The sequence below is a fragment of the Helicoverpa zea genome, chromosome 16 (genome assembly GCF_022581195.2).
Source record: "Helicoverpa zea isolate HzStark_Cry1AcR chromosome 16, ilHelZeax1.1, whole genome shotgun sequence".
In the NCBI taxonomy this organism is placed as follows: domain Eukaryota; kingdom Metazoa; phylum Arthropoda; class Insecta; order Lepidoptera; family Noctuidae; genus Helicoverpa; species Helicoverpa zea.
Window position 1 is genome coordinate 3681064 of NC_061467.1, and position 12076 is coordinate 3693139.

General features: G+C 35.5%; 2 protein-coding genes across 2 annotated transcripts in view; both read right to left on the reverse strand.

Moving 5' to 3' along the window:
- LOC124637787 (cytochrome c oxidase subunit 6A1, mitochondrial-like) lies at positions 1 to 1340 on the reverse strand. The gene is made up of 3 exons (XM_047174440.1): positions 1154 to 1340; positions 408 to 559; positions 1 to 177 (listed from the first exon to the last, which is right to left on the reverse strand). Exons 1-3 carry the CDS (start codon positions 1242 to 1244, stop codon positions 97 to 99), a joined length of 324 nt encoding a protein of 107 aa, XP_047030396.1. The 5' UTR covers positions 1245 to 1340; the 3' UTR covers positions 1 to 96.
- Positions 1341 to 5264: 3924 nt separating this feature from the next.
- The window catches only part of LOC124637865 (autophagy-related protein 101), a 53164-nt gene continuing 46352 nt past the window's right edge, over positions 5265 to 12076 (reverse strand). The window contains exons 8-10 of the mRNA XM_047174584.1: positions 6867 to 6967; positions 6365 to 6566; positions 5265 to 6001 (exon numbers count right to left, since the gene is read on the reverse strand). Of these exons, the coding sequence (XP_047030540.1) occupies positions 5885 to 6001; positions 6365 to 6566; positions 6867 to 6967 (420 nt within the window). The 3' untranslated portion in view covers positions 5265 to 5884. The remainder of the gene's footprint in view (positions 6002 to 6364; positions 6567 to 6866; positions 6968 to 12076) is intronic.

Below are 12076 nucleotides of genomic sequence, written 5' to 3' on the forward strand. Positions count from 1 at the left end.
TACAGTTTAACACTTTATTTTAGTTACTTATCACAATACATAATTTGTAATCTAACAGCATGTTTTGCATGATTGCTCTAGCATTTCAATATTAAATTAGTCCTCATAGCCAGATGGGAGAGCATTGACATGGGGGTTGTGGAAGAGGGACTTCTGGCCATCACCCCATGGGAAACGCTGAAATTAGAAAAAAAAAACAATTATTCAAGATTCATCCAGAACAATTTATGGGACACATTATTGTACTATGGTATTGGCTGGTAATAAAACCGGTGATTGACTGGTGATACAGTCACATTTTTAAGAAAAAATAAGATCCAGCGTGGCAGTAAAATAAGTAAATATTTTAAATAATACAATTTTTTTGTACTCAGTAACAATAAGTGCTAACTAAATCATTGGCAGACCTTAGAACGGATGCGCAGGAAGTCATAGGGCACAAACTCTGGCCTTTCAGCATGAGCATGCTCCTGGTGGGCCAGGTAGGCGTTCAGCATACCAAGACCAACAGCGGGGAATGCAACGAAGAAAGTCATCTTCTTCCACAGCTTGTAGCCACCTGAAAACAGTTAGTTGTTCTTGAAAATCAAATGTTAGGTATATTTCAGTCTTTCCCTGCCTATATTGCAGTTGATGGAAATAAAGATTTATTTTTATACCCAAGCTAGTTTGTTTGCATTTGTTTACCACCTCAAGTACAGCGTTATATAGTCATAGTAATAATTTTTTTATTGTTCACAGGCAAGTTAATCAAACTGTAGTTTGTAAATGTTCCAAAGTGTACATTTAAAATTTTATTTTTGCTAGCAGAAAAACATACAATTTGTGATGCCAGTTTCAATGGCATGCACCTAATACCTTTATCGTTAGTCGTTCACTAACAGGAAACTACGATGTTTTCTGTAGAAAAATATATGTTTATGGAATCCATATTAAATGAATCGCTAGCAGGAAAGGTAAAACGCAAAAACGTTACAGAACTCAAAATTAAAGGCTAGAAATTGAAGGCAACGTTCAAGCTGTATATTGCATACACATTTCAAGAAAACCTTTGAAATAGGGCATATTATACAGGTAAAAAGATAGCTAGATAAGGGGCCCTTCTTTAGGTTATCTGATTACATAATTTTAGGCATCCAATAATGTTTCTTACCTCCATGGCCACCGGCGGTGGCGGCGTGGGTGGAAGAACGAGCATTCGTCTTCAGGTATTCAATCGCAGCCTTCCTCAAAAGGGAATTCATTTTGAAATAAATCGTATGTCGCCCGAATGAAAAGCAGCAGCAGAACTTGTCAAAATGTCAATGATTTTTTTAATTTGACAGTAACCTGACATGAATCGTAATGTTGCTAGACTTGCAAAAAATCAATAATCCGAGCGCTCTGTAGTCTATTGAATTCCTATTTCGGGATTGTCTGTCTAAAGGTATGATTCCGATCGACGCTGCACGCAGCAGTGTTGCCGCAGCAGTGTTGCCGCAGCAGTGCTGCGCAGCTGCCTGCCGCGCTGATTCCGAGCAACGCGGCAGTGTCTGTTCGTGGTGATGCGTTGTTGAGTTGACACGATGTCGATTGATGACCAACTTTTATTTATACTGTTGCAAGAGGAAGAAGTCTAAGTCAGAGAAATTCATCCTTTTGTTGTCAATTTACGTGTCAACATTCAAGTAGGTACTCTTGCTGCGGCGGCAGACGCGTCACTACTGGTCTGTCGCGGCGGCAGGGCGACACTGACGCGCAGCAGTGCTGCCGCTACATTGCTGCCGCGACATTGCTGCCTAGCTCGGAATGTAATCTCATATAAGCCAATAGAGATTGTACGGGGACCAGTAGTGTCGCGGCATAGGGATGTGACATTTAACATAAAAAATCGATTTTTTATTAATCGATTAATTTATCACTATGATTAATCGATTAATAAAAATATTAATATTAATTTATATTATGAAAAATCGATTAATTAACAATCGATTTTTCATAAGAAAATAATCGATTTTTTTATATTAATCGATTTTTTTCCTAATTTATCAATTATTTTCACAATGAGTCCCAACAATAGTATATCAATTGTTTTATTAATTAAAAATAATGTAATTTTGTTAATTTCTGTGAAAAGCATTTTAATTTGAACTCGATGGCTATGGATTTTTAGTTTTTTTTTTTTAATATTTGAATAATTAAATTTTGTTGATTTATGTGAAAAACATTTAAATTTGAATTCGTTGGTTACGGTTTTTTTAATATTTGTTAAATTTAATTTTGTTTTTGTTTTTAGGCGTAGAAATTGTTGACCAGACTTTTAATAACACTATAACACTCGAAACTTTTAGTCGCGAAAAGCTTTCGTTTTACGGAGTTTCACTAACGAATAATGAATGACATACTTATCAACCAAATGTCGGTAAAATAGTGTTCATTGACTTCATCTAGTGAATGTTTGATTAAATAAATCAACTAAACTGTCTTAAAGGTACAGAAGGAATGCCGTCATAGATACATAGATGGCGTTAATATAACATCATAGAGATAGTATTCTTTGGTAGTTTGCGTCCCGGGCCAGAAGACCAAACTTTATGTCGGGGGTTGCAGATGAAAAATCGGTAATAATAGACTGAATTATTAAAAAAAAATCGATTATTAATCGATTATTCATATAAATAAAAATACGCATCAAAATCGATTTCTACTTAAAAAAATCGATTTTAAATCGATTATTTCCATAATCGATTATTTTTTCACATCCCTATCGCGGCAGCACTGCTGCGGCAACACTGCTGCTTGCTGCGTCGTTCGGAATCATGCCTTAACATTTTAGAACAATGCATGAATGATACAGGGTGTGTAGTTTGATAGTTGTATACCTTCTTTTTATTTAATATAACTTCTGCAATAATATATGTAATTTCAAGCTTATTGGCGTAAATCCAAACGAATGATTCGTTTGATGAAATATTGAAAGTTACTGTCTGTAAAGTTATCCTAACATGATGGGGATGTTTGAATAAAATACCGAGCAAGTGTTTAAAGTTATTTATTATGATTCTATTTTCAGTAGATAGATACGGCATTAACCATAATCTTTGAGATTCGTTTTTATTTCACAGATAGATATGCTTTTTTAGATCTTACAAACAATTTGACTTTAGTTTTGCAGCAGCTGAATTCAAGAAGCATGCAACTGTTTCAAAATGACTAATTAACATTACACTCCTATGGAGGTACAAAATATTTAAAGACAATTATTTTTTTAACCAGACGGACAGGTCAGTTCTAACTAAAAGAAGTGGGAAATCCAGCCAACCAAACTTAAAAAAGAGATTGAAAATATTAATGGTTAAACTGGAAGTATTTTCGACGTTTGATATTACCATCTAAACTATTTTACACAAAATAGGTAGTTCACTAAGTTTAACAATTTCTATTTAGTTACATCTTCTACATATATACTCCGTATTCAAATACCCGTTAAACCATATACCTCATTAGACTTAATACATTGTTAAACGCCTAAGGCTGACTCGATTTAGCCAGTACTAGACCAGGGCCCCGATTATCCTAAATTAATAATGTCAAAATCGAATAGAAATCGAATCGCAATATGATCGCAATAGCAGTTTTAACCATATCGGGCATTCTGCTTCTAATATAAGACCAATCGTAATCGATTGACATTTGATTGGTGTGCGATTGGTCTGCTATTTTGGTCTATACAGTGCCGTAACTAGGGCGGTGCCAGCGGTGCCCAGGCACAGGGCGCAGACCCTGGAGGGGCGCAGAAATGACCAGACCAGTATCTAGTTTTGTTTCATGCATGGTAGTTAGTAGGTACATTTTGTTTTGTACTCTGTACTATCTATATCTATATGGCATTTTTCAAGCGATCTTGAAACAACAACACTTGTAAAGGTGGTTTTATATTTGTCTGATGTGTCGTGACGTGACGCGTCAGAACGGTATCGGTTTCATACATTTAGTACTAGCTGGTGCCCGCGACTTCGTCTGCGCAGGATTAGTATTTCGAACAATATGTTTATAAATTGTATCCAGTAGCGGCTTTAGGGTAGGGCGCGGTTGGGCGACGGCCCAGAGCGCCGGACATAAGGGGCGCCGCAGGCGCCCCCAACCAATCCTTGATCAGAATTTTACTCCTATTTTTGTTTTAATTTTCATCAAAGATCGCAGCTTACAAGAACTGTATCCAAATGTATGGATAGCATCAGGGCCGCCTTAACCTATGGTGCATGGTGTGCGAATAACCCGGGCGCCGCGGGCTCAGTGGCGCCGCGGGCTCAGGGGCGCCGCGGGCTCAGGGGCGCCGCGGTACGCTCCTGGACCAAGAAATTTCAATTAATTAATGTATTGTCATACAATGCCGGGCGCGTTAGATACACTACTTTTATGTCCCAAAACTCAAAAATGTTCGCGCTCGCTTCGCTCGCGGTTTCTTTACACTTACGTTTCTTTCACATATAGTTACTTTGAATTTAATGTCCCAATAGTTCTGACGCGTCACGTCACGACACATCAGACAAATATAAATCCACCTTGTCTTGCTCGCAATATAACATACACAAACAAAAGTACCTATACCGTAACTATGAGACAATTTCTGTCTATATTCATTTGGAGGGAGCCACTTCTATCTTAGAAGTTCTAAGCAAATCTGTCAATCTAGCTGAGGAGATGTACATATAGTTCACGTTACGCTATCATTGCTTTCAGCCACATTCATTGGTCCTTCCTTTATCTTTGATTTTATTAATTAACTACGCGTGCGGCGTTACTGACGCACTAGCGTGCGAGAGATAGTTTTTGAATAAACAATTTTTATCTTAAAGAAATCTACTAAATACCTATACCTTCGTAAACAAAAAATAGATAGATTTATTTTTGTGCACATTTGTCCACTTTATTGTCAGAGCCTGGTTAGAGCATTTTTCAAGGGCGCAGTTTTGAAAGCTCGCACCGGGCGCATAAAATGCTAGTTACGGCACTGGGTCTATACGGTAGTTTGGTGTACAATCATTTTGCAATCGTAAATCATTTGCAGACAAAATGATTCATTATTGAATGACAGAAAAGGATAAAAACGTTTATTTCAAAGAAGAAATAGCGGAATGCCACATACGCTTCAATCGTAATCGAGTCGGGATTGGATCTCAGTCGAATCGAGTCGAACGTGAATCGTATGTCGCTTAAGTAAAATTAGGAGAATCGGGCCCCAGATATAGATAAGGGTATAATTATCTACGAAAACTATGGAATGATTAAGTATTTTGTGTACTTACTAAGTAGGTACATATACGTATATCTTATATTCGATATAAAAATAATTATAGAAAATATATTGTCTTTTTTATGGCATTCTATAAAAATACACAGTAACTATTCTAAGCCGCTGCTGTACCTAATGAGGGATTTCCTTTTTATTCTTTTCCTAGCTGATGCCTAGATGGCGCTGATTATTTCTACGTCATATAATTTTGAGGTCGTATAACGAAACGTACCTACTTGTCATCAACAATTTAAAAATAGAAAAGAAGTTAGTCAGAATATTATCCGAATGTCCCGAGTCCCGAGAGATATTGAAAACAATTTTTCCGGAAATCTAACTTTCTTCAACCAAGCCACATAAAGGGCCTGGCCATGATTTTTTGACCTTGGTATTGGCAAAGGCCCAGTAACGTAGTAGATACCTAGGTAGGTTTTAATAAACATTTTTTTTTAATTCTCAAAAAAAAAACCTCCCATTGGTACACTGCCATAGTCTAGATTTCAGAAAATTGAAGTTAGAAGATTCTGACCAGTTTTCCAAGAGTTGAGTAGATTATTTTAAATTGTAAGTAGGTATTTGTAACTACCTATTTAACTTAATTAAGAGTAACTAAATAAGGGACGGTTGATCAAATGATGAAAACATTTTTTGCGTGGTCATCCGCAGATTGTCGGCTGAAGAAACACCATTGGGATAGAAGCGCTCCAGGACAGATTTTGGCGATATCTGAAGCAAGAAAATAGAAAGAGTTTTTATAAAATAAATACAAAAAAACCGTTAAAGACCAATGTCTAGGTTTTTATGTTGTACTTAATTAGATTGTTGACACACAGCAGACTTTATTGCCACTATGATAGATATGACACAGATAGACATTGGCCACGTCCGTGATAGATTTTTTTAGGCCAGCAAATTGTTCTCATATGTCTTCCACAGCACAACATAACCATTTCCGTTTATATATTTAGTGGCTTGTAACAAATCGAGATCCATTGGACTATAAATAACAAGGTTATGTATTATTTTTATTTTACGTTAGCTTTCATGAAACACAAATTTTCCATTTACCTAAAGATTTCCTTTCCTTACCTTCTTTGACTTTACATGTTCGAAATTGAATTTCATATAAAAAGCCGACTGTTGCAGTTGTCTCAAGTTTCTGATGCGGACCCGCGGGTCTCGTTCCAGCAGACGCATGAGTAACCCACGAGCTGCATTCGACAAAGAGGTTGCACTCCCTGGCAGAGTGCCTGCGACTGGCTGAATGTGACTTTGTCGTTGCTCATCAGAACTGAAACAGAGAAAAAAAAATCTCGAACTTGGTGCCATATTAATTGTTATTGCTATTTTCACGTTTATGTAGATCTATACAATTGTTTTTTGTTTAATTAACCTGAAGTTAGGTGGAGAATTACCTACGCATTGAAGATATCAAAAAATACAATAGATATCATTAGTAAAATGCTTCTGCTTCATCGAAAGGTGCGTATTCTATTATTCAAAATATTCTTAAAGTAAGTACCTAGGTAGTATCTCAAAGTACTCGGATAAAACCATAGTTTAATAAAACAAGTGAGTATTAAGTACGCACCCATTTTCACTGGAATATATTTTGGGGCTCCTATCAGCTTCACTTTTCGTAAGTTCTTCGTTGTCAGTCGTTGCTCTTTTACTGATCGCAGGCGTCGGATACTGGAATTACAATTTTATTATTACTTCATAACTTATCCACATTAATATTACAAGACAGCTACGTAACAATCATATAAAATTACCCTCTCGCCGATATTCCTATAGATACAATGAAAAAAGAAATAACAAAACACCTTCCAATCACAAAACTGGTAGGTAATTCAAACTCAATCGCAAACGCATACGGCCATTTTAATTTATAATCAAGAGAACCCATCTCTGTCGTACACGAATGCCTCGATACTTATGTAGGTTTGAGAGCCCTAAGGTTTAAGGGGAACGACACTGCAACCCGTCTCGCGCCTCGTTTGAAGAGAAAAAAGTCAACATCACTCGTCCGGCTAAAAATAGGGAGCCAGCCCCTTAATTGCACACATGGAATTTACTGCACGATTTAATGATTGTGTTGGGAGTTCAGCGGCTTAACGAGAGGGCGGAGTAATGGAACCTAAGATTGGGAACGTAATTAGTATATTGTTGCACATAAAAATGTTATTACGGCGACGAAAAAACAACTTTTGCAGTTTGAGGTCATAAAATGAAAATTTATGAACATGAAATTTCATGGCTTAGCGATTTACTCGTATTTCCCATAATAGCCGCTTTTGAGGATAGCGACATAGGTAGTTAATGTTAATAGTCGTTTACTGATTTTTCCTGAATACCTTGACCTAGGTTGAAGTCGATGTTATTAAGTTATTCATATGAATATCATTTGATTATTAATTAACGACCTTTGCAAGTTGATAAACTATGAATCGACACATTGAACCACTGTCCTCTTATGTACAAGTAATTCAATATCACACTTAGTGACCCAAGCTTCACTTTCGTAAAAGTTTTTTTTTAATGCCTTCCTTGGGCGCGACATCAGAGTCTGGGGCGCTTAATAAAACCTGTTTGACTCTTTTTCGCTGTAGTCCAGCTCACAGCTGCCAGTATCAGTCACTCAAGCTACAATTAAGAACAAAGCTCCGTTAGAACGACCGCTGTGACTACTAATTATTTCTTATCTTTATCAGTTTGCCGCCTCCGAATACAGGGGCACGATAATGTTAATATTTTGTTCTGGTCACGATTCAACCGCTTTTGTGAATAATAAATGAATACTTAAATATGTATTAGATTAAAGTCACCAACTGTACCACTTTTTTTAAATTTCATTTTAGTTTCTGTAACTATGCTTTGCTGCTTTCTTTTTCAACACGGTCAGCATCGAGTGCAGCTGCAGGAAAATAATTAAAATATAAAATATTTACATCCGGTCCGCAAAAGTGCTCAATAATATTTGCCTATTTTAATTAAAAATATGCTGTGAATTTTTGATGCCATTCCGAATCTAAGATTAGCGTTAGCAGTCATGCAAATAAGAGATTTCGTCAGTATCATCTGCTTAGCTTTTTCCCAATATTTAGTCAGCAGTTGGTATAAAAAGAGTAGATAGATGTAGTGCCAGCCCCTGCTGTCGTTATTCTGTTATACCTACACAAAAATATGCAAAATTGCTAATAATAAAACAAGGACTTAACACGAATATCCTCTAATTTATTTTTCAAACAATTTTTTACAAATACGGATGTATGTGCATTACCTGCATCTCCACAAATAAAACAATTCTGCGCTAATTTTATAATTAATTACCTTGTTTATTTTAAGATGTTTAATTGCTTCAAAAGAATTCATACATTTTAACGAATTGAGTTTTGAAGCAACAACGGCAATGTACATTGCCGTTGTTAACGAAGACATAAATTAATTGAATATAATTGAACGAAGTACATAAATTAATTGAATAATACTTTACATGATATTCAATGTTGTTATGTAAGTGAATATTGTATTCTTTTGAGAATAAAGTTATCCTAAACCTCAATATCCTAGGTCATGCACAGTTGCACAATAGCAGTTTACAATATTCAGTATAAATATATTTAGCCTTTGTATTTTTAGATGCTGTTTTCACATTTAGTTTCAGTCTAGGTGTTATTAGTTAGTTATTCAGTAATTAGGTGCAAATAGAATACCTAGTAAGAACAAATGCCTGTCTACTTGTTTTTCTTTTTTTTTACTTATTTTATTAACATACATTATATGGAATACAATAAAATCTTCATTATAATTGATTTGTTACTAAGTTCGCTAAAGGTCATATTGAACATCTGTTACATATTATAAACTATTAAGTAATCTGTGCTATTAATCTACATATACTAATATAATAAAGAGGATTTTATTGTTTGTAAAGGTTCCGAAACGAATGGACCCATTTGTAAAATTCTTTCACTATTGGAAAGATACACTTTTCCTGAGTAACATAGGCAATATTTTATCACGGTCCGAGCTGTAGTTCCCACGGGACGCGGGTGAAACCGCGGGAAAACGGCTAGTATAATATGAATCGCCGCTTTTTGTAATATAATCCTTTGAATTTGGGCTTGTTGATGTACATATAAGATGTTTTATCATTTAGGATGGAAACTACGATAAAATGAAGCCTCGGGAAGAGAACGTATGAAGAACAGTAAGTTCAGTAATTATTTAAATATGCGTAACAATGCAAGTGTAGGTATATAAGATATATGTTAGGTTCACTTTATTTATTTCTTGGGCTCTTGTTTTCTGCCAGTAGGCAAGGTTGAGCCGAATACCATATAGATTAGCTATGTTACCTATGTGGAGTAAATAGGTGCCGCAGGTGGATAACCATTTACTAAAAAACAAAGTGATCCTATAAGGGTTCCGTTTTTTCCTTTTGAGGTACGGAACCCTAAAAATAACATTACATACATAGGTACTTATTAGTCCCATCAATAGATTTCCAGTTATAATGTATCTATATAGTCACTTGAATGTGCATTTCACACTACTGAGTGATTGCACTATGTATCACACGTCCCGATAAGGACCTATGCAAATTCAATGGTTATTAGAAATGATTCATTTAATGTATTCCACCAAGTGTTAGTTACCTTTTACACCATTCTTATAGGATAATTCCCGTAATGACAAGTAAGATAATAATTTACTAGATTAATTTTCCATTGGTTGTTGAGTGGGAAAGTCGGGGAAGATTTTTCCTTAGTAACTTTTCCTACAGGAAAAGTTTGCTTTTTCTCCTTTATTAAATTAAATATATTCAAGCTAGATATTAACTAAAACGATAACACTCACTTTGATTATAAAACATGACTTTGTTTACATTAGGTGCATCAATGAAAATATTGAAAAGCCATATTTCTGTCATTTATAGGTGTTATTTATAATGCGTATCCAATACTTTGATCAAGGTAAAGAAAACTGGCGTATTACAATTTTGACGTTGGAAAATTGTTTACCAAATGTGAGGTAGTTTCCCAACTCCAAATGTTTATAATCAGTTCTAGAGATCGCAGATATTAAATTCATAATCATCTGCCTGGGCCTTTCCCAATCATCTTGGCATCGGCTTCCACTCTAACCAAAAGCATTTGAGTAGGTACCAGGACTTTGCATACAGCGACTGCCAGTCTGACCTCCTCTACCCAATAACGTACCTAGGCAACTCTATCTTCCTTTGTAAGGCAGCACAGACTTATTACCGAACTCTAAGAAGTAATAAAAGTATGTATGATTCATTCGGTCCATTTTCATTGGGGAATACACACTTTTGTTTTATCAAGTCAAATTATCCTGTTTCACTTATCTATGTTGCAGATAATCAGATAACTATATGACCTTTCTTGGTATTCATGTAGGTTCGTTGTTTTTATTTTAATGCAGACTATCACCTGCTCTTTAGTCTGACCAAGCATCAGATCTTTTTCGAAAATATCTAAATATTTCCCTCTAGTCGGTTTTCCTTCAGATTCCTATCAGTTTTCAGGCGAGTTTCTTTTGTATGTCCTTCCGTTATAAATCTTTTAGAGAAGTGTCAATTGACGTTTTATTGGCCGATTGTTAATTAGCTATTGTCTGGTAAATATACGTTTTGTAGATAACCTTCAGGATAAAATGAATGATGATGTAGGTTCTTCCAATGAAAAGTTACGCCTGAGATATCTAAAATGTGAAAAAGTCATGCTGGCTCTGTCACATGGTTAAAGTGAGAACGAATGAATTTTCATAAAAGCATCCAAATAATTTCAATTACTAGGTACCATTTTTCTTCTGGAATTTGATTTTCACTTTACCTACACATATTATGGACATATTATGGACATATTATGATAGTTGGTTTAAGGACATAATTTAGGAAGCTACTAAAGTTTTGATGGATCCACTATCCAATGTAATCAATGATGATCAAAAATTATTCAGGAATTAATACGATTTGCTTATAGAAACAATGCACGGTACGTTAATGGAAGGTAGAAGAAATGGCAATCAGTGGTACGGATGAACACGGCAGACAAGGGAGGATGTTTACTATAAAAGTCTCGCGTTCAATGGTTCGGAATGTTACCTACATTCCAGACCTTGTTATTTCTTTTGAATCACACTAGGGTATTCAATGTAAACGTCACGTATGGCCTTGATACATGGAAAGTTTATCAATGACTGCTAATAAAGGTGTGACCTTTACATCATTCGGTGAAATAATGTATCAGCACATCAGCTGCACTGCTACAAGTGTCGTAATTCCAGCACAATGATGGTTAATTAAAAAGTTATTTTACGAGTGATTGCGTGGTATGATTGTGTGACAGTCCTGGGACCTCAAGACCTTGACTTCTACTCGTGATCGATGTTCGCAATGGCTATTGTGAAATTTTATCAAAAATAATATGTATTATCGCTGTTAATGTCTTCAGACAATATTCTTTTATGCTATTTCAATGTCACGTCCAAAACGTTTGCGTTGAATCGGTTTTCAATTGATAAGAATAGATTGACGTCAACTTTAGTTATAAACTTTGCGTTCTGTAACAAAAAGATAAACTCACGAGGCGATGGAAGAATTCTGTTAGGACTATAAACAAATTGGACCAAAATTAGCACACAACTTTTAATGGAAATCACATATTCCGTTACTATCACAAGAAAGGAATAAAAAGAAAACTTTATGTTATGTTGGTCCAAAGTTAGGAGTTATTGCTCACCCGCAAAAGGTAGTTTTGCATTCAGCCAGGT